Genomic DNA, 22291 nt, shown 5'->3' with positions numbered 1-22291 from the left:
CTGCCCCAAATTCATTGGTGCTCATAAAATGTTGTCATCTGGAACAAATAGCAGATTTTCATCAGGTCTTCTTTCTGTATCCCAATGGATCTGACCCTTTCTCTTCACTTCCCAGAAACTGTTGTTTATTATTTTTTTTAAAGATGTTAAATGCATTCATATATTTGATATCATATTTAGTTTGTCCCTGAGCTTCATGGCTGAGTGTGTATTTGAACCGGGTCTAATCACTGTAAGTGTTAAAAACATGCTTATTGATTATATTATTGTGAGGCGTATTTTAAAAAAACAACAACTCTTAAATGCTTATCCAGTTTTGAGCTATACTTTCCTGGGCTCCTCTCACCCACTCCCTGTGGTTGGCAACCTGTTACAAGTAGTTTAATATCTTTAGTGTTAAATAAAAAAGCCCTTGCAGATGACCCTCACTCCAGGGGTGATGAATACAGTTTCAATACTGTGAGACTTCACAATCCACCTGAGTTGTGAGCTTCAGCTTCCACTGGATCCTTTTGCCTGAGATTGACAAAGAGTAGTGTGCACCTCACTGCCCTTGCAACACACTTCATTCCATGCCTCATGTTAGATGCTAGAAAGAGCAGGTGCAAAGGGCAGCAGAATACCCGTCATGTAGAAAAAGGGACTTTGGTCCACGCAGCTTTTCTTACCTCACATATTGAGGTGCATCCTCTGCTAAACAACTGTTCAAGGGGCATGAGCACTGCCCTTATTTGTGTTTGGACATCTACTTTATGATTCACTTTTCCTGACTGCAGGGATGCTTGAGGAATTTGATCTTTGCAAATTCCAATATGGACTGACCTGATGTACACATTTAGAAATGAATGTTTTGCCAGAAATGAATGTGTGTTTAAATGCAGCTTCTGTACAGATTTGAGTTTTTGTTGAGAGAGAGATCGAGAGAGAGAGAGAGAGAGAGAGAGAGATCACAGATTAATGGAGAAATGAAATAGAACAGTCTGGGCATCGTGAGGGGCAGGGAGATACATGTGAAACTGACATGGGTTGGAAATAGACTGATTTTCCAATCCTTACCTGAAGGCTGTCAGATGCATGCTACTCTTTTTTACTTAGTTCACCATTTCTAAAATTGGTAAAGATGAGGGCATGGAAATGGGGAGGTGATGGGCAGTTAAGCACTCATTGGCCATGTTATGGAGAAGGTCACATGTGCACTGTCTGTGCATACCTGATTTTCTTTCTTTTTTTCAGTTTCCCTTTCAGAAATTGCACTCCCAGAATGTTACAAAACTGCATTTGAGGTTTTCCAGAATTAAAAAATCAAAACAAACAAATTCTGTTGGAAAAACAATAGGGAGAGGATTTATTTAGAGGGCAACTCTCATTTTTGTACACCATGTTCTCCTTCCCTGAGTTTCTCTTCACCTCTTCATCAATGTATTTTTCTCCTCCCTCCCTCCACCAGCTTTTTGTTATTGTTACAGATTTAAATATTCATATTGGGAGTGCTATGGGGCTGCTGTTGAGAGAGTAACACAGGCTTCCTCAACCTCAGCCCTCCAGATGTTTTGAGACTACAATTCCCATCATCCCTGACCACTGATCCTGCTAGCTAGGGATCATGGGAGTTGTAGGCCATAACATCTGGAGGGCTGAGGTTGAGGAAGCCTGGAGTAATGGGTTCACAGGCTGATGTTTTTGGGGGACCACTTTGGATACAGAAATCAGCTACAAGCACAGTTATTCAATCTTTTTTTAGCATTTAAACCACCACTGAACGTTGTTTGACACTACTTTAGCATAGCAGTTGTAGAAGACCTGAAGGAAGAGCCCACAACATGAATTGGTTTATCTGGACGGGGTTTGCTAGTTAGGGACAACTTTAAAGAAATGTAGAAGGGAGGGCACAGCACTATGAGTAAAAAGGAAAATGTACATTTTAGTCATTCTGTGATCACATTAGATTTGGCTGTTACATTCTCAGTATAATTAAAGCAGAAGTATTCATACATTTTGTTTAAAACTGATACAATCTCCTTTTTGTCTGTGATCTCAGTAAGATTGCACTGGAGTTTTTAATTTAGCAGATTAAGAAGCACAATTAAAATATCATGAAAAAGATCATAATCTAAAACCTTCTTTCTGTGCTTGTCCCTAGCAAGTTGATAACACAGGCTGTTATGTGTAACAATTACCTCCGCTGCTGTAAATTTGCTCTAGTTTGTGGGCTGAAGTGTTAATAAATACCTTGCGGTATTCCAGGGGGAAAACTTTTCCACCTAATTAATAAAACTTGGAAGAATACCCGAGATACTGAACCATATCTTTCTTATTAGTGTTGGCTTCTACAAAAGAGAATCCCTGAATCTCAACACATTAGTAAATGTCATACTCCTGGGTTGCACAGAGACCTATTGAAAAACTGCTGATTTGCTGTGGCGGGGGCATCGCTGGGCACTTTAGAAACAGTCCAGCTAGGGAATATCAAGTGTATAAAATCACAGTAAAGCATTATAGGAGCTACATACACCTGCAACATTAAATGAAGCGTTGCAAAATAGGCATACATTTATACTCTGCTTTTGTTACATGGGTTGGCAAAATTTCCTGGGCTGATTTTATCTACAGTACTGCAAATAAATGTGGATCTTCTTCTTGTTAGACATTTCTCCCTCGTTTCCTAGAAGAATCTATCCCCGCAATTCTTAGACATATTCAGTTACATACTTGTGCTGGTCTCCACAGCTCCTGTAGGCTGTTGGTAAGAAACATTCTCACCTAAGCAGCATAAACAGAAGATGGCCACCAGATCAGGAATGATGATGGTGAATCTCCTCCAATGGTGATTTACTTGGGTTCCAGCACTATTGCAAAAGGGCACTGATGGTTTATTTCAGTAGCTACCAAACGCCTCTGCCCTACAGCCTTTAAATTTCTGTATCAGGTCAGTGGACATTAGGCCAATTAACAAATAAATGTTTTCCCCTGACCATTGGCTATAGAGCTTTTTTACTCATACAAGAAAAAAAAATGCCTTGAAACACATACATGTGAGAATGATAGATTAAATTGCATTAATACAATTAAAGAAAACAATTAAAAAGCAAGTAAATTTTAAAAAGTGTGTTTTCAACTGGCAACATTTGTACTGTATTGATTAAATTATATGATACTGATGCACATTGCTGCCTGATATTTTAATCCTTAAATAGAAACAATAGCTTTTCTTTCAGGGTACTTCAATAAGCTACTTCAGTGCTCTGCACAACAAGCAACAAGTTAACAATTCAGATATTTGCCATGCAGATATATTTGTCCTTCCGTGTCAAACTACACAGCTAAAGTCTCACTGTTTTGAATACAAGTGTGCACACATTTGAAGGGGAAGGAAGCAAGAATTGCAAGATCTGTGTATATCTAGATTTTCTTGAACCGGGACACAATCTATGGCGACATGTTCCTGGAAAAGCGCAAGAGCAAATCCAGTTCATTTCAGTACAGCTTGCACAGGACAACTTCCTAGAAGACTGTATCCACATTATCAAACACTTGAGGTTTCTTTGATCTGAAGTCTTTGCAATTCAAAGTTCCTAACAGCAAGCTGTTTAAATGTTTTCATGTGTGACATGAAAAGTGCTTCTTGGTTCTTCTCATATGTGCATGTTGAAATAGCTTCACATAGGCTTTGACTCTGCAGGAAACTAGTTTATAAATTGCTTGAGGGTCACACAGAAAGGTAGGTTCAGGCATGTGTCAATCTTCATGTGCCTTTGGTGTCTCTTGTGAACAAAAACGCTGCAAACAAATTTGTGCATAATTGGTCCTCAACCATAGCTCTGTTCACAGACAGACTTCTGTTCACAGTTATTACCAGAGGATGTAAATTTAGGACATGCACCTTTCACATTTTGTCTCTTTGCCCTTTCTGGAAGTGCCTCTGTGATTGCTGTGAATTGTCATCATTTAAATTGTATGCATTATTATAGGCAGTAGTGTGCACATTTTTATATGTACTTACCCTCAGATATGTACTTTTCAGTGCTTTCCCATGCATTTCCCATTAAAATGTTCTTCTATGTGCATTTTAACCATAAGACAATGTCTTCTCATGCACTTTTTGTGCACCAAAACTGCACTCATAATCCAATCAGGAGTTGTGTTCCAATTCTCAAGCAAGTTTGGAACTGCCTCCCTTATTGAATCCAGAGTTGGTCATTTTTAGAGTAGACTCATTTAAATCAATGGGACTTCAGTTAGTCATGGCTTACAAGTCCTTTGATTCTCTTGTGTTGTGTTGGTATCTGCCTGTCTTGAGAGACAATGGTGTGTGCCTCCAGGGGTGAAGGCAAACTGTTGGAGAATCAGAGTGCCTGGTGTGGCTGTAGAGATTGGTAACTCATAGCTGCTGTCTCCTGCATTGTTTTTCCTGCGTTAGCAGCACCAAAGTGACCTCTCTGGGGTGTAAACCTGAGCAGTGTGCATGGAGGTTCTGAGCTGCCCTGACTCAGCATCACTGATGTGGTCCATAGGAAAGCAAAACAATACACTTGACACCAGTCTGGCTGCAGGGGCATACAAGATGCTATCCTCAGGGTTTACTCCTGAAGCCTTTCTTATGAATGAGTATAGTCGCTAGATAGCAGAGGTTTGGGATCAGAGTTTTCCTTGGGTCTACTCTAAGTATAACTAAGTCTGAATCCAGTCCATTGAGACCACTAAAGAAGAACAAGCTGTCACTTTGAATAAAGGAAATGTGTGAAGTGGAGTGCTGGTGATGTCCTGAGTGATAATTAAAAGCTATTCTCAGAACGTTGTCCTGTGTCTCCAGACTCCAAACAAAGCTGCCTGTTCTCATTCAATTAGCTGAATTATGTCCCAACAGAGGTTAAGAATGTGGGTGCCAATCATTTTTGTTATATTTCATATATTAATACATTACTACCAGTGCTACCCTTTCTTATAGTAATCAAAGTTTCTACTGAGCGGGTTGATATATATATGTGTGCGCATTTGCAGTTCATCTTTGTGATGTAGTTGCTTAAATAAAAGAAACTGGAGTGATGGTCTGGCAAAGAAGGTACAAGGCAGTGAGGTATATTGCAAGATGTTTGGCTCTGTTGAGTAGTTTTAGGGGGTGTTAAATGATATATACAACTTTGATGTTAAGAAATAGCACACTAATCATGAAAAGCTATGTAGCAAACTGTGCAATACTGATGCTAGTCTCATAATTTACTATTACAAGACTCACAAACATTGGCTTGTTTGGTCATATATATCACCAAAATCCAAGAAAAGTGTAACATTCCCAGAGAGAATACATGTGGCAAGTAAGGAGATACATGTCTGACTGACCAGAACCTAGAGCAAGAGCTACATGTAGTCTTTGGCCCAGTCTTCTCCAATGCAGTGCCCTCCAGATGTTTTGAACAATAGCCATGCTGACTGTTGCTAAAGAATTGTAATCAAAACCATCTGGAGGGCACCACATTGGGGAAGACTGCCTTAACCCAAGTTCATGCTGGTAGCAAGGAAGGGGAAAACTGGGGGGAAATGGGTTGACTTCAGCCCAACCACTACCGGTATCCAGCTTCTGACAGGTTGCCTCTGAGACAGTGCAGTTTTTGACAGGAACAAAGGTTGCACACTCCTGCACTAGAGCCTCGGCCCAGTATACCTGAAGGAGTGTCTCCATCCCCATCGTTCTTCCCCGACACTGGGGTCCAGTGCCGAGGGCCTTTTGGCGGTTCCCTCACTGCGAGAAGCCAAGTTACAGGGAACCGGGCAGAGGGCCTTCTCGGTAGTGGCACCTCCCACCAGAGATAAAAGAGAAAAACGACTACCAGATTTTTGGAGGACAATCTAAAGGCGGCCCTGTTTAGGGAAGATTTTAATGTTTAATAGACTATTGTATTTCAATATTCTGTTGGAAACCGCCCAGTATGGTTGGGGAAACCCAGCCAGATGGGCGGGGTGTAAATAATAAATAATAATTATGATTATGATTAAAATAGTTAGAAGGACGCCATGGAAAGTATACAATGTTTGGCCAAATTTTAGATTGATTGCTAAACTTCTTGTCCAGGAATTTATTTGTCGCCGCCGCCCCCCCCCCCCCCCCAATCTTGGATTGGTACTCTTATCAGTCCCCTCATACAACTGTCTGCATTTGCTTTTGGGGGCAGGGGGTGCCTATTTACATGACACAGACATGTTGACTGACCTGTAGGTGTATGCAACTATCTCAAAGGAGCCAGGCCATACTCCTGCAGATTATGGCTCAAGGTGAACATTTTCACTGTTTGAAAAACCTCAAGAACAGTTACTGTGAGTAAGGAGTTAATAAAAGAGTAGTCCAGTTCTGACCATGTGCAACAGATGACATTGTCTAATGAAATGCTGGCCTTGTAGACAAAAAATTGGGAACATCCATTCAGATACCTCATAATTAATTGCAAACAAGTTAAAAGTCTTTTGGAGTATGGCTTGTCATCCCAGTATAAATGTCAGTGCATTATTTATTATCCTCATCAAAAATCCCACTCACAGGTATCAATACTTAGCCCATGTTATAGCATTATGAAGTTGTGCAATCTGGTGATAGGGAAACACACAGTGATGAAATCACAGCACAGGAAATTGTTTCTAAAAATTATGGAGGGGGTGATGTCATTTTTGGTGGCACCATAATGGGCAATTTCCTATTGTTTAAAATGTAGAATCTTCATTTTTAATTGATTGCAAATATTACAACATGGAATCACCCTAAGAAGTTTTGGGGTTTTGATTTTTTTTAAAAAAAACTTCTGCAATGATAATACTCAATAGAAATGTCACAACTTAAAGAAATTAAACTAATTCCACTTTGAATAAGAAAGGAAAAGGAAAAGGTTGAATTCATGTTACTGGGAAGCCTTCCCAAGTGTCTCATCCGCTCTCCTCTGTCATCCCGAGGCAATGTGGCTGCATTTGTGCGTAGATTTATAGTTTATCTTTATCTATGGCTTCATCGGTAGGTAGCTATTATAGCCGCCTTGCCTGGATATTGTTTGGGCCTGATAGATCTGTCTGTAGTTCATCAAAGGGAAGCTGAGTGGCTAAAAGCCATTGGGTCCAGCTGAGGATGAAATACGAGCCATCAGCCTTGGTAATGGCTGTAAAATTTCATAATTACACGGCCTTTATTACATTGCATAATGATCCTGAAGCAGTATGGAACAATTAATTAAGATTTTCAACCGTGGCTCTTTCAGAAATTAAAAGGTGCTAGTGGCTGAAAGATGGGGAAAGCGTCTAGTCCTAAAAGCATTAGGGATGCTTAAGAAGTACTTCCAGGATAGCTTCTTTAAAGCAGGAAATCTGATGAGTTACTAGTTAGGTAGCTAATGTTAGGTAGCGTAGCTAACACCTGGGCTTTGCTTAGCATGTTAACTTCTAACCAGCAACCTTATATTTTTCTCTGAACGAAAGAGAGAAGGGGGAGGGAGGAGGAGATGCTTTAATCCAAGACCTAGCCATTTGTCACACTTATAATTCAGCTCCACTAACATTACGAAACAGATTCCATAGCACAGGAGGGTCGTGTAGTTACTCAATGCTGTACCAACCCATGATTTTCTCTCTTGTTCTATAGTTTGAGTCATACATAGGAAAGAGAGCTCTTCCCTCTTTTTGACTTCTGGACTGTATCTTCCAATATGCCAAGCACTTTAAATTGGTACATGTTCTTCATTGGTGCCCCATGATAACACCGTGCCTTTTTAGGCATCTCTGTAATATCTGTTAATTTGGACACAGCTCTGCAGCTACGAGGGAGGATTGGGTTAAGTGGAATGTTTACTGCTGTTGGTGTACACAGGTCAGGTGTACACATGCTCCTTTGCAAGAGCACCTACTGGAATAGGATTGCTTAGGGCTGGAAGTCAAATTAAATCAAATCATAGAACAGTAGATTGGAAGGTACCACTAGGGTCATCTAGTCCAACCCCCTGCAATGCAGGAATCTTTTGCCCAAAGTGGGGCTTGAACCCATGACCCTGAGATTAAAAGTCTCCTGTCTCTACCCACTGAGCAACTTTTGTGATACTCTTGTTTTTATACAAATGTGATGGGGAGGTTCAGTCAGAACTGAAATGTGTGTTGGGGGGGGTTAACGCTTTCCTTCTGTACCATAGTCCCAATAACTATTCCCAAAAAAACCCTGTCACTGGCCCTAGTAGGAAAGCACCCATGGTTGTCTTCACGTGATGTCCCTAATGGAGCCCTTTTCCCTCCTTGTTTGGTCCTGGAAGGTAAGCTTTTGATTACACTTCCCTGTGGCTGCACCAGTGATGGTCAGGGATGAATAATGGCTTTGGGTTTTGTTTCATTTTAAATCCTGTAACACATATAGCAGCATAGCTAAAAGGCAACATGAAGCTCCACGTTGAAATAAATGAACAGATAAATACATTTTGTTTAAATGCATTATACGTAGGGCTGCCTCTGAAGATGGTTCAGAAACTTCAGCTAGTGCAGAATTAAGCAGTCAGGTTGCTCACCGGAGTAAGACAGTTTGAGCATATTACACCAGTCCTGGTCCAACTGCACTAGCTACCAATTTGTTTCTGGGCCCAATTCAAAGTGCTGGTTTTGACCTATAAAGCCTTAAACAGCTCAGGACCGCAGTACCTCAAGGACCGCCTCTTTCTATATGAGACGATCTTCTGAGTCCCTTCTTCATGTGCATCCTCCTGGAGAGGTCTGGAGTACGGCAATACGAGAACGGGCCTTTTCTGCAGTGGCTCCTCGTCTGTGGAACGCTCTTCCTAGGAAAGTTTGCCTGGCGCCTTCATTATACGCCTTTCCTTTTCAACCAGGCCTTTGGATGGTTTGATTGACATCCTATGCCCTTTTAAAATGTGATGGCGGGGGTTGGGGGGCTATTGGGTTGTTTTTATTTTGATTATGTGTTTTGTGGTTTTATATTTTGATTTTATTCTGTGAATTGCCCTGAGACCTCCAGGTATAGGGAGGTACGATATATAAATTCAATAAATCATCGGAGCTCACTTGCATTTATGCTTATCTAGATTATATAGTGAATGCAATGAGTTTCATGTGACAATTTTAAGGATTAACGTACTACCCCAATATGTTATGAACATCTCTGTCAAAAGAAAAGCAAGCTGTAGTAATTAAAACAAGTAGTAGATACCAGACTTCTGAAGTAGATTCTAAACTTAGTTGAGATGGAAATGGTTTTGCTTCTAAAATGTATCCATCTTAACTAAACTAGTCTGCATTTCTCTCACAAGCTCAGACTACTGTCTCCTCTTAATATTGCTGATTTGATATGGACCAGTCCATTATGTGCTATATTTTTAAATATTTCAAGGCGTATTAAGGGATCTCCAGGGTGTCTTTTAATTATAAAATTTTGCCAAAAATATTGGAACCAATCATGTGCTTCATTCAAGGAGGAGCTGGCTGCTTGAAGTCAGTTCTTTTGTTGAGTCATTTATTCCCTTAATAGGAATTTTCTGATCGGCTGTCATTCTTGTTCACACACTGGGTGTCACTGCCTCTAAAACACTTGTCATTCTTTAATGGAAACAAAATAGTCATTGCTGTCAGAGCTGCAATGTCATTCCACTACCCCTTGCTGCGTCGGCAATAGTGAAAATGACAGAGCGGCTCTCAGTAGGGGTAATTAAAATGTAAATATTGATATTTTATTATTTGAAATTACTTTCCAGTGCGGCATTTAATATCTCTCCATCTGTGCGGCTCTGTTTAGCGGTCACTTTAGTACAGCTCTGGGATACCAAGTGGCGGCTTGATCCCCGTTATGTCAAAATGCTTGTTGCTGCTTAATTTTGATATCTAATTAAGTGGAAAAGTACAGTCCACACTGTAATCCATGGCATCTTAACCAGCTGCTTGGGTATATTTAGAATTAATCTCCACTATGGAATCATCCTAATGTATGCAATTAAGAGTCTGCCGATGGCTAATTAGGTGTATTAGAATCAGGCAGCTCCCCCCCCCCTTTCTTTGAACTGTTGCAGACTTCAGACACTCTGCCTCCTGAGGTAGCCTTAACGACACCAACACACTCAGCCAGGAAATACCAAAGCTGAAATCAGAAATGCAGGTGCTGGCTGACGAGATTCTCAACCCACTTAAACTGGCATATTTCTACTTAATGAAATTTAGTCTGCCATGCGTCCTGATTTTCCAGGACGTGTCCTGGAATTCACCTCCAGCCATGGGGGGGGGGTTTAAATCACTAAAATACCTTTAAAATCTTATAAAGCTTCAGACCTTTTTTTTTTTTTTTGGTATCTTTCACTAAAAAAACCAAACCCAACAATTTCGGGGGTCTTCCTAAAAAAAGCTTAACATTATGGCAACCCTAGTCTTACTGGGGTTCCACATCACTTGGGACTTGCGTCTTCTTGTGAACCATAACAAAGAGTAAATCTTTAATCATTCGACTGGTTGTTTAAGAAGTTTAGCTCTGCTGTTGTTGGGTTTTTTTAAGCCCTACAAAATTCATATTGCTTTGATTATTTAAGAAGCAGCTAATTTATTTTCTTGGATTCTTTTCATCCTACCTTTTGTAAAAGTCTAAAGGTGATTTTTTGCATTTTTGTTTAATATTGTAGCATTGTAGGATAACCTTAGAAAGGGAAGGTTCCTTAATTTTGCTTCTGTAGTTTTATCTATGAGGTTTTAAAGACGCAACTAGATAGGTCATATTTATCAACCAGATGTCTCCTTAACAGTCCAAACCTGTTAACCTATTCAAGTTATGGTGCCCAAATTAATAGCTTGTATCACCATAGAGGAGGCAGCAACCTGTGTCCAATATGGAGGGGAAATTGATCCAGTTCACTACTACTAAAAACTCCCCCCCCCCATCTATTGAGGGCCTTGACTCATTCACACCAACAGGCAGCAGTAAAGGGGTCAGCAAACCTTTTCAGCAGGGGGGCGGCCCACTGTCCCTCAGACCTTGTGGGGGGCTGGACTATATTTTGAAAAGTAAAAAGAAAGAAAGAACAAATTCATTTGCCCCACAAATAACCCAGAGATGCATTTTAAATAAAAGGACACATTGTACTCATGTAAAAACACGCTGATTCCCAGAGCGTCCACGGACCGGATTTAGAAGGCGATTGGGCCGGATCCGGCCCCTGGGCCTAAGTTTGCCTACCCATGAACTAAGCAGCCAGACCAGGTGGAATGCAACTACCAGCTACACGCCACACAGAAAATGTGCTTGGACCTTTGGTGAGAACGATAAACCAAATCTTCTGCTAAAATAACATTGTGCAACTTTAAAGAATTACACTATAAGTGACTATTCCAGTATGAAGCAGACTTGTTCCCAATATGAAGCAAGATGATAGCAATGGGTGGAAGTTGCAAGGAAGTAGGTTTTAGCTAACGATTCAGAGAAAGTTCCTAATACAGTGGTACCTCGGGTTACAGACACTTCATATTACAGACTCTGCTAACCCGGAAGTAGTACCTCAGGTTAACAACTTTACCTCAGGATAAGAACAGAAATTGCGGCATGGTGGCAGCGGGAGGCGCCATTAGCTAAAGTGGTACCTCAGGTTAAGAACAGTTTCAGGTTAAGAACGAACCTCCAGAACGAATTAAGTTCTTAACCTGAGGTACCACTGTAGTAAGAGCTGTTCTGCAGTAGTATAGCCTGCCTTGGAAGGTGGTGGGCTATCCTTTACTGGAAGTATTAAGCAGAGGCTGGATGTGTAGTTGCAATAAATAAATAGTTGCATCCTACACAATAGGTCTTGTGTTGAGCAAAGGCTTGGACTAGATGATCTCCCAAGTTCCCTTCACACTGTTATAATTTGTTAAAATATTTTGTTAATTAATTAATTAATTAATTAACCACCCTTCTTTAAGAAATTGGAGAGTGATACATAAGTCACAATGTATGTACAATGTTAACACACACAAAAATGGCATCATACAAATCAAAAAGCTCTGTAGGCCTTGCAGAAAATCGAAAGGTTCAGTGACCAAAATACAAACTATATCAGGAGGGCCCAAAGGACTTGCTGAAGAGGCACAGCTCTAATTGTTAAAGAGCATGAAGGATGGCGTGGGACCCTGTGGCACTCCACAGGCCCAAGCACATCTCCCTCAGTGTTGCTCTCTGGAATGGCCTTTTAAAAAAAGGAGTAGGGGAAAATGTGACAGCTGGATATAGAAATAAAAGCTAACAAGCAGGCAAAATTTCTTTTTAGGAAACAAAGCTTTTGATTTAAACAGCTACATCAGTTTGACTTGCAAGGCGGTTACCTCAGAGATGGAAGCCTCCTTGCGAAAAAAAAATGACAAGCTTAAATTGTTCCTCTTTAGGAATGTTATGTAAGGCTTTAAAGAAGGTAAAAGAGACCAGTGAAATATTTCTAACTGGCATTTAAATTACATTAACACCTTCTTGTATGGCCTGAGTGAAAGGTCATGCTAGACAAGCAGCATCTTCACTGTTTGTAAATGTCTAATTTGCTGCTTTTAAATTGCTGTGAACCTCACTTACTTAGTCCTGCTGAATGAATCCACTGTTGCAAATACTTCTGACAAGCGAATATTTGCTTAGTGAGAATCTATTGTTCTTAATGGATTGAGATGGACGTGCAGTGTGAATGCATTTTTATTGCCATGCCACCTATCTGCTCTTGTTTCAAGGAGATGAAAGTAGTGTGGCGTTAAAAGCCCTGGGTTTCTCTTATCTGTTTCCCAGCACGTGCAGTTCTATCAGTAGGGTTCACTGGAAAAGTGCTTATGGTCAGCATTCCCCACCCCCATGTCTGTTATGAACAATTATTTTATATTTATATGAACTTGCATTTTAAAAATGCAAGATGAAAGGAACATAAATATGCATTTAAATAAGAAATGGAGAAAATAGCCAACTATATTGAGAAGTTATGTGGGAAGCATCTTGTCATGACAGTTGCAGTGAAAGCTTTCACTTAGCCTTTTTAGCCTTGTTTGAAAGAGAAGACTTCCACATAAATAAAATAAATACTTAAACCTATTTACTTTGTCTAGCTGCATGACTTATTAACTTTCTATCTCCCTTTTGAGGTTATTTTCCACTTGGTTCCTATCCCCCATTCATTGCTTTGTGTAGACCCATAGCCATCTGGGGGTGTGTGTTTAGCCCCAGGTGAAGACTCCAGAGGGGTGTCATTGAGGCTCCCAGCCTGTGTACAGTATGTGTGTATGCAAAGTCACATGAGGGATGCCACACTGGGTTTTTGACCCGGGTGAAATAAACCCTAGTTTCTCCCCTGGCTTTGTGCTGTATATTTTTGCAGTTTGAGCTCCAGAGAATAGGGTGGGCCTGCTAGGTAGGCAGCAGAAAGTGAAATATAGGCATTAAAGGCAGTGGCGGAGCTTCATGCTCCGGCACTGGGGGGCGGGGTGGAAAGCAGGCAGGGGTGGGGCTGGTACGTGTCCCGGGGGCGTGGTACACCGCCTGCGGGGACGTGGTGCCCAGCGCGGGTGGAGGGGCAGCTGTGATGGCACCCCACTGGGATCGCGCTGCCGGGGGCGGTACGCTCCCTCCGCACTCCTCTTCCTCCGCCAGTGATTAAAAGTGAAGGCAGGAATTGGTATCTGAATGGCACAGTAAGGCTTTTAAAAACTGTTAATTCTAGTAGAAAGGAGGCACCATTTGGGATCTGATTCAAGTAGCAGAATGCCCTGAACATTGTCGTAGAACCTATGTGCATGATACATAGCAATGTTATGTCTGAACTACAAGATACCCCACCCATCTAACTGGGTTGCCCTAGCCACTCTCGGTGCTTAATAAAATTTCTAACTCTGGTCTAAATCATGCTTTCAAACTGTGGCCAGGTTGCAGAACACCTAGAGGCCTGCATATTACACCTGTCCTGAGAGAAGTGCTACTGTGCAATTTTCAGGGTCTTGTTACTAACACATAAAGCTCTGAACAACTTGGGACCTGGTTACCTAAAAGGCCGCTTGCCCCTGCATAGCCCTGTAAGATCACTTAGATCATCTGGGGAAATTTTACTCATAGCACTGCACCATATGTAACATCACAGGGCGGTGACCTGAAAATGGGCATTTTCTGCTATCGCCGCTGCACTGCAGAATGCCCTTCTCTCTGCCATTCGTAAAGTATCATATATTAGTTGCCTCAGATGTCCGTGAAGACATTCCTTCCTCCCCTGGCTGTTCTTGACCCATAAAATTGAACCTTATTTCTTAATTCCTATTTTTGCCTGTTCCTGTCTTATCTGTTTTATAATGCTGCTAAATTAGTTTTATTATGCTGTTTAATTGTTTTTGCATACCACTTAGGGATGATAGTTAGACAGACAGACAGACAGACAGATAGAAAGATAGCCATTTTATCGTAGAATAGTAGAATTGTAGAGTTTTTGAAATGCTTTAAATAAATAAATAGGGGCGGGGTGTGTGTGTAAACATAGTATTACTCAATGCAGGCATTATAACCCACACCAGGTTGAATGGGTTAGGAGGTGGTGAACCAAACACCTGTTTCTATTTTTCACTGAATGCAGTAGTTCCAGGGAATTGGTAAAACCTGAAGTGACCTCCGTCTCATTTGTGTAATGTTGTACTGCCATCTTTTGTCCACGTTTGCCCTGTTCACAAGGCATCTAGGTCTACTTTTAATATCAAAAGGCCCATGGGCTACACTTTCCTTTCTCCCCTGCCTTAATTCCTTGCTGTCTATTGCCCAACTCCTCCTTCCCCCAGGTTGGCTCTGATACTGCTAGTGAGCCAAGCTGGAGCCAAGGAACATGGAGAAGTAAGGCAGGGTAGACTGGACGGTCAGTCATGCACCACTTGGTCAAGGCTGGAGTCAGGTGCAGGTCAGCACAAAGAAACAAAGTCAGTTGTCAGTGAAGTCCACTCTTTATTCAAAGAAATTGCATACAACTAAGTAACATTGCCCAGTACATCTTGCCTCTATAAAGCAGTTGCTAGGACTAAAGATACCTGTCTTCTACCCACCCTAAGGCTCCTCCTTTCCCAGATGTTTCCTAAGCAATCTCAAACTGTGTCTGCATACCTTTGGTCTCTGTTCTTCCCTCCACATGCTCTTGGAGACCAGCAAGAAGGAGAGCTTGTTGTGCTGGAGAAGGAGACTACCGGGATTCTTCAGTAGTCTCTTCTGCTTCAGCCTCAGAGTCTGAACTGCTCCCTGTCACAGGTTCCTCCTGTTCACTAAACCCTGTTGTCCCTTCAGTATCCAGCATCTCCTCCCAAACATCCCTTTCTGACCTCTCCTCAGTGTCTCACCACCAATCCCCAGGCTCTGAGCCTTCCTCCTCTGGGATCTCCCTTGGGGGTTCCCCGGCTGGTGCCTCCCACCACTCCTCTTTGTCCAGTCAGTCCCTCACACAATTTTATGTTAAAATTAGATGTCCATGTGAACACAACAGGGCAGATATAGATACAAATGAGTGTGACAACGAGCATCATTTCTAAATTGACTTTTAGCAGGATCCACACTCAAGATCTTAAGACATTATTGATAGTATTCCAAACACAGAACCTGATTGAGTTCTAAAAGGTAGGGTTTGTGTATCCCTCTTTGCCTCCAAGCTTCTTGAGCTTCTTGGAGAAATGACCATATAGACTGCATGCAATGAACAGAGGAAGGATTGATTGGAGAAAGCAAATGGCAGGATTGCATGTGTGAATCAGCCATAGTGCTACAGGGCACCTGTGAATTCCAAAAGTTCTGAATTTGCTTAAATGTTTAACTCTTTTACTATACACATATTTGAAATATGTAAAAAATGTTTTATATTTTGGCTTTGTTGTTTCATTACCTTTTAAATATTTTTTTGTCCTAACTGGAGTCTTCATTACGTAAATGAGTATCATGCACTGCAAATTACTGAAAAATCATAGCCCCCAGAACTTGATATTTCAGTTGTGAAATATTGACTTTGATTTACATGTCAAATGGACATTTGACATAGAAATTCTGTGGGTAGCGCTGTGGTCTAAACCACTTTAGCCTCTTGGGCTTGCCGATCAGAAGGTTGCTGGTTCAAATTTGCACAGCGGAGTGAGCTCCCGTTGCTCTGTCCCAGCTTTTGCCAACCTAGCAGTTCGAAAGCATACCGGTGTGAGTAGATAAATGGGTACCGTTTCAGTGGGAAGGTAAACGGTGTTTCCATATGCTCTGCCACAGTGTCCCGTTGCCCCAGAAGCAGTTTAGTCATGCTGGCCACATGACCCAGAAAACACCAGCCCCCTCGGCCTGAAGCGAGATGAGCGCCACACCCCATAGTTGCCTTTGACTGGATTTAACTGCCCAGGGGTCCTTTTCCTTTACCTTACCTATACAAATATAATTTTAGAACTGTGTGCTTACATGAGCACGCAAGGGCTGATTCATAGTTTCATGCATACATGTACAACATTTGGTTGCTGTGCATTTGATTGCTGGGAGCTGAATGTGCAACCTACCTCATTTAAATGCTTTGGTGTATGAGATTATATGAAAGTTTTATCTGATGTATTTAATCTGGGATTTCAGACATGCAAGTCACTGCATACTTGTCGGGATGGGTGGGCGGTGAATAATGACTAAAGTGTGCAAGATACTTGTACACTTCATTCACAGTAGTAACAAAGGGTTTAAAAAAAGGAGACATAAATGAGTCTGCTTGCTTTATATAGTCTCAGATACCAGACAAAATCAACCTTTGTCAAGGAAGAATTAGAATAAAAGAGGCAGTAGAAAGCAATAGATGGCATCCCTTCCCAGATCATACATAGCTGTATGACATGTGTGTGTGTGTGTGTGTGTGTGTGTGTGTGCGCGCACACACACACACACACACACACACAATGCTGAGGGCACTGTATATAAACCACAGATGTGCCTTTAGTGTCTATGGGGGTCCTCCAAAGCATCTTTAGGCATGCAAACAATTTAGGCTACAATGGAATGTGTGGTACATGAAGAGCAAATGGTCCAAATTGTTGGGTTTAAAAGATTACTTCATGTGTATGGAAACTGTAGTTGAGAAACTCATTTCATTAGCAATAATATTGCAAAGATTTGAATTGGTAACAAAATGCCAACGGCTGTGTTACCCCTTTATTCCTCACTTTCTCCAAGTGTTAGTTTTATATACGTGTGGGTAAAAGGAGGGAGGGGGGAATCAAACAACTGTTCAGTTACTCAATCAGCGCATAGTTAGTGATATCAGTGAGTCATTAGTGTATAATTACAATTGGAGTGTAAGGAGCAGTTCTTTGAAAGGTCTCTATTTATAGTGAAAGAGAGTCTGCATTCAACATAGGAGGGAAAGATGTTGGCACAGGGTGAGTGTGTGGGGGAGAGAGGACACCAGCAACACAGCTCCATTGTTTATAGCTATTTACAAGAATCTAGGTGGATTTACAATGCCTCGGACTGAGCAACATAAAAATGGTACAGTAGAGAATGCCTAGCAGGGGTTAAGTTCTTATGCCTGCACTGCAGCCTATTTCTGTCAACACTGGGCTTGGGAAACAAACATTTATGCTTTGTGAAATGAAAGTGTATTTTTGAAGACTAGCCGTCAGATATTTTTTGCCCTTCACACTTTCAAATGCTTAGCCTTTTTTGTAAGTTGACTGCAAAGTGCATCAGTTTGCCAGGCCAAAAAAAGAAGGGGGGAAACCAGTGGGGGGGGGAGAGAGTAAAGGGGGGAGTCTTGACAAGTGCCCATGGCGTCATTGTCAAGTGCATGAGCTTCAAGTAGAAGATGGCAGCAGGGTTGGCACAGAACATGCTTCCTTCAAGCCTATTACCTCCGGGGTACCTGACTCTTGAGAAGCTTTTCAATCCTTCCAAATGACGTTATTCCAAACTGTCATCTGGTTTATTTGGAGCACACTGTCTCGCAGATAAACATGCTATTTAACTGCAGGTCAAGGTACAGAGTCATTCTGCTAGCAAAATGCCTGGGATACATTAAATGGCACTGACATGCAGAGGGAGACGGAGAGAGATCAAAGTTGTCACCAGTATGCGTGGAATTGGTCTGTGCTGTGGGGGAAATGCACCGCAATATATTGAAGTGTATTTTTAAAAACCATAATGTAGTTGAACATTTAAAACTATGACCTGTCAAATGCTAGGGATTAAGGTGCTGTGTAATACAAAACACAAAGTTCAGTAGCATAATGGCAAGCGAGGATCATCTATATCTTGGGGAACAGCTAAGTGGCAAGGAGCTGAAAATGTTTTTATAGTCGGTTTGGGTATTTCATTTCTTATGGAGTGAAAGAAATCCCTTGTCACAAAAGAAAAGGATGTAGGTGTTTGATTGTTTGTTTGTTTTCTTCCTAGTATGGCAAATTATGCATTTTTAAAAAATGGCTGATTTTATTCATGAAAGCTTCAGGTTTTTGAATTATTTTTATCATGCGAACACTGTCCTTTATAGACAAATATATGGGCACTTGTGTGGGTATCTGTATTGCTTGGAATATTTTCATCAACTGCATCTTATGTTTTTGCAAACTACAGATCAAACAATGTAACCCTGGTTTTTTAAAAATAAAATAAAAATACTCATGTGTTGTTTTACAGTATCCAAATTTAACCATCCAGCTTCCTTTACCACTTTTGAGGAAGCCTTATGTTGCACATTTCATAACAAAGGGGGAAGCTTAGTTGTATTAAAGTTACTCGAGGATCATGGACCAGATTTGAAATGGAATATAATGTCATTTGTAAAATCTAACCAAATGTCCAGGCCAAATTTCAGTACCCTGCCCTGATTTGGGGATTTTGTTTTTCATTGTCTGCTTCTGTAATTTTGCTAGCAAATCACACAGTAGTTTATTATCTTTTTACAAAAGAAAAATGCACTCAAAACTTGGTACATAAATTTAAAAAAACGAAGTAGGAATCTTTCTAAGGTGTGTGGGGGGGTGGATAGAAAGGAAAATGATTGAAATTAAAACTTCTTTTGTGATCAAAAGGGATTTTATTGCCCTTTGCTTAATTAAATGCTTCAGAAGTGTGTGAAACATTGTTGTAGTTAAAAAAATTGTTACTTTGTAAATCGCAGGGACAAAAGGGCTCTACTGCAACTTTAAAGTTTCCGTGCACGTAAATGTCAATAGAGTGCCTTCTCCATCATCAGCACTAAATTCACATTGATGCCTCTTTTCTTCTCTGTATTGATCCTTCCATGAGAACGTAGATTTGTATCTGTTAATTAATGCGTCCTGAAACAGCGTTTGTATTAATCAGGCAGATAAGAAAAATTGGATGCCTGCACCCTCATGACAACCGTAAAAGTGCTGGCCCTGATAAAAATCATGGACGGACCTCAATAAAAAAGTTCCTCCTTCCACTCAATAAACTAATCATCCTGCTTTTAATTATTCGGCAGAAAGATGTGTGGAGATTGGAGAATGTGTAAATCTATTTACTAACAGCAGTGTCTGGGAGGGAGAATGGGGCTGTCACAGGACAGAGCTGCAGGCTACGTTCTCTGTCCATCTGCTGCAACAGAAAAACTGGTTCTTGAGAGAAAGGAAAAAGACAGAGATGCTGGAGCTAATTGAAAATATGCATTCCTTTTCTTTGACCCTTTCAAATTATTATTTCTGTTCCATTTCCTTCCATTTACAACAAGAAGTGTGGCATTATCCATCGTCATCTTACAGAGGGGTTGTATTGACTTGTTTGACAATGTGGCTTTTTTAAATCTTTATGCTCTTAAGGACAAATGTCCTTTCCCACAAGGCACAAAACACAGTATTTAAAATCACAGCAACAGCAGCATATATATAGTTATACATATATAGATATATACAAGGAATGGATTTCAGTGCCCACTTGACATTGGCTTTTAATACAGTTTGTGCCTCCTGACTTGAAGTAATTATCTTTTTGTTTTAACAGGTTTATTTCTGAATTCTGCAGTAGTCTTAATCTAAACTGATGCATGTGGCTTCCCCACTCTTTTTGTTTTCTATCATATTCTAGACACTTATTCTGTTATAAGGAAGGGGCCTTCAAAAGAGAAGGGCAATGTGTTTAAAGCTAAATGAGCAACAAAAACAGACTATTCTTTCAGCAGTATCCTTGTCAAAGCACATGTAAGCAGTTCCATAAACAACCAAATGAAAGCTTTAGACATGTCTTAAGACCCCCTTAAGAAAAGCTTGACTAATCCCCTTTGATGATTTTATTAAGTACTTGATGGTTGCTGGTGCCAACTGGCAAAACACTATGTCTCACCAATAGGCCAGGAAATCGCCTCTTCACTAGCACCTTATGTGATGGGGAATATTAGCAGTCGGAGATAATAAATTAACAGCTACTGTAAACAGGAGCCTGAAAAGGTAAAACAGTAAAGATGTTTGGCCTTAGTGATCCTATTAGGAAGGAAAGTGGAGTGAAACAAAAGCAAAACTTAAATTAATTAAGAAGCATTATTAAATTTTCAGTCTCTCTCAAAAATGATGGTGTGATTACTATTCACTTGGCACTTTAATGTGCCATTCTGCTATTTCAGTACTGTAGTAGAGGCAGAAGCCATTACAAAAGTAATTAGTGTCTTTTCTGAAGAGGATAGGTCTTGCTTCTGTTTATGCAGAGGTTGAAGTTCAAGAAGCACTTTGCTTTTTGTTGTGATCATCTTCATCATTCTAGTAAGGTATCAAAAAAAAAATTCCCTTAAAAAGTGTTCTTTTTGTTACTTACAATAATAATTACCCCCTTTAAAGTGGACCCTGACATCTTTAAAGTGCAATCCTATACATATCTACTCAGAAATAAGATGAGGTTACTTGATTTGCTCTTGTGTGTGTGTCTGTGTATGCAACGTTAGTGTCTCTCATACCAATCACGACCATTATTGCCAGAGTGTTCATAAACGGCTATTTGATCTAAATACTTTAAGGTATTAAAAGTATTAAATTAGCGCTTCAATGTAATAGGTGCTTAGAATATATTTGGGGGAATGTATTCTCAGACAATGATAATAATGTATTCTTTAAAAAGCAGCAAATTCATGCTGCTAACAAAATTTTCCAAAATTTAATAAAACCCCCACACAAAAGGCATGCAAATTCAAGTTGACTTGATGAAACTTTTACTCTAATAATTTTATATTATATTGCTCTTGAAGAGCAGAGGGGGTGGAATCCACAGGTACAGATTTATAACTTACATAACAACAACAAGCACGAAAGAATAGTTATAATGCAGAATTATGGTGGCCCAGGATCATTTTAATTATGTTTCTGTGTACTTTCCTTCCTGGTTTAGGATTTTCCACTTTATCGCTTGCTGACCAGATGAGCCTTCTGCAGAGTGCTTGGATGGAGATTTTGATTCTGGGCGTTGTATACCGATCACTTTCCTTTGAGGACGAGCTTGTCTATGCTGAAGACTATATCATGGATGAAGATCAGTCTAAATTAGCAGGCCTTCTTGACCTCAACAATGCCATCCTGCAACTGGTAAAAAAATACAAGAGCATGAAGCTGGAGAAAGAAGAGTTTGTCACCCTCAAAGCTATCGCGCTTGCTAATTCAGGTTGGCAGATTGGCATGATGGCTCATGTCATTTCCCCCCACCCCTTCCTCTAATACCTTCTGCATGACAATTTCTAAACATGACGGTAGGAATAAGTAATTCTTAGTTATACTACTACAGGACAATGCTGAACAGCTAGAAACAAGGTAGTTCAAATTAAGGGAAGATCTATGAATATATGCATTTGTTGCACATGGTTTCTAATTTGGTTAAAAGATGCCAGAAAATTCAGAAGGTATTAAAAGCAAAGATGCTTTTCAATAAACATAAACGTTGTTCTGCTTAAATCCATTTCATAATCCAGATAAGTCTAATCAGTTCACTTAAACCCAATAGAATGGATGGGCCCATGACTAAATGTAATATATGATCTACTTCAATCCGGCTACTAAAGACAGTGAACTCAATAAGTAAGGTGAACTCAGGTTTTATCAGAAAAGGGAGCAAATCACTGTTTAATCTTACAGGAACTCTTCTTCACCATACAAATTTGATTTTTATGGTAGCTGTTTAACAGGCAGATATAACTTGTTCAGAAGGGGTTAAGAAATCAAGGAAGGATTCTTCTCTGCATTTGAACTTAAACGTGCTGAAGCAGTGAGCCGGTGTCTGATAAGTAAAAAATCGTTTGTTCTTTGTTGTTTTTTCTTTGTGCCTCCCTAATGCTTTATTGTGGTCTTAAGTCCCTTTTAGCATTTGCATAAAGTTCATGAT

General features: G+C 40.4%; 1 protein-coding gene and 1 long non-coding RNA gene across 25 annotated transcripts in view; one reads left to right on the top strand and one right to left on the bottom strand.

The window, feature by feature from the left end:
* Positions 1-22291, top strand: part of ESRRG (estrogen related receptor gamma) — a 481625-nt gene that overhangs the window by 444542 nt on the left and 14792 nt on the right. For all 20 annotated transcript variants that reach the window (XM_082217701.1, XM_082217711.1, XM_082217706.1 and 17 more), the window contains one exon: positions 21308-21577. In XM_082217701.1, the coding sequence (XP_082073827.1) occupies positions 21308-21577 (270 nt within the window). The remainder of the gene's footprint in view (positions 1-21307; positions 21578-22291) is intronic.
* LOC309529690 overlaps positions 21115-22291 on the bottom strand; it is a 45140-nt gene continuing 43963 nt past the window's right edge. For all 5 annotated transcript variants that reach the window (XR_014218311.1, XR_014218312.1, XR_014218313.1 and 2 more), the window contains one exon: positions 21115-21498. This is a non-coding gene — a long non-coding RNA (uncharacterized lncRNA). The remainder of the gene's footprint in view (positions 21499-22291) is intronic.

Source organism: Podarcis vaucheri (genome assembly GCF_965113315.1).
Source record: "Podarcis vaucheri genome assembly, chromosome: 3".
Classification (NCBI taxonomy): Eukaryota; Metazoa; Chordata; class Lepidosauria; order Squamata; family Lacertidae; genus Podarcis; species Podarcis vaucheri.
The sequence above is the reverse complement of the archived record's forward strand: the minus strand, read 5'-3'. Positions and strand labels throughout refer to the sequence as shown.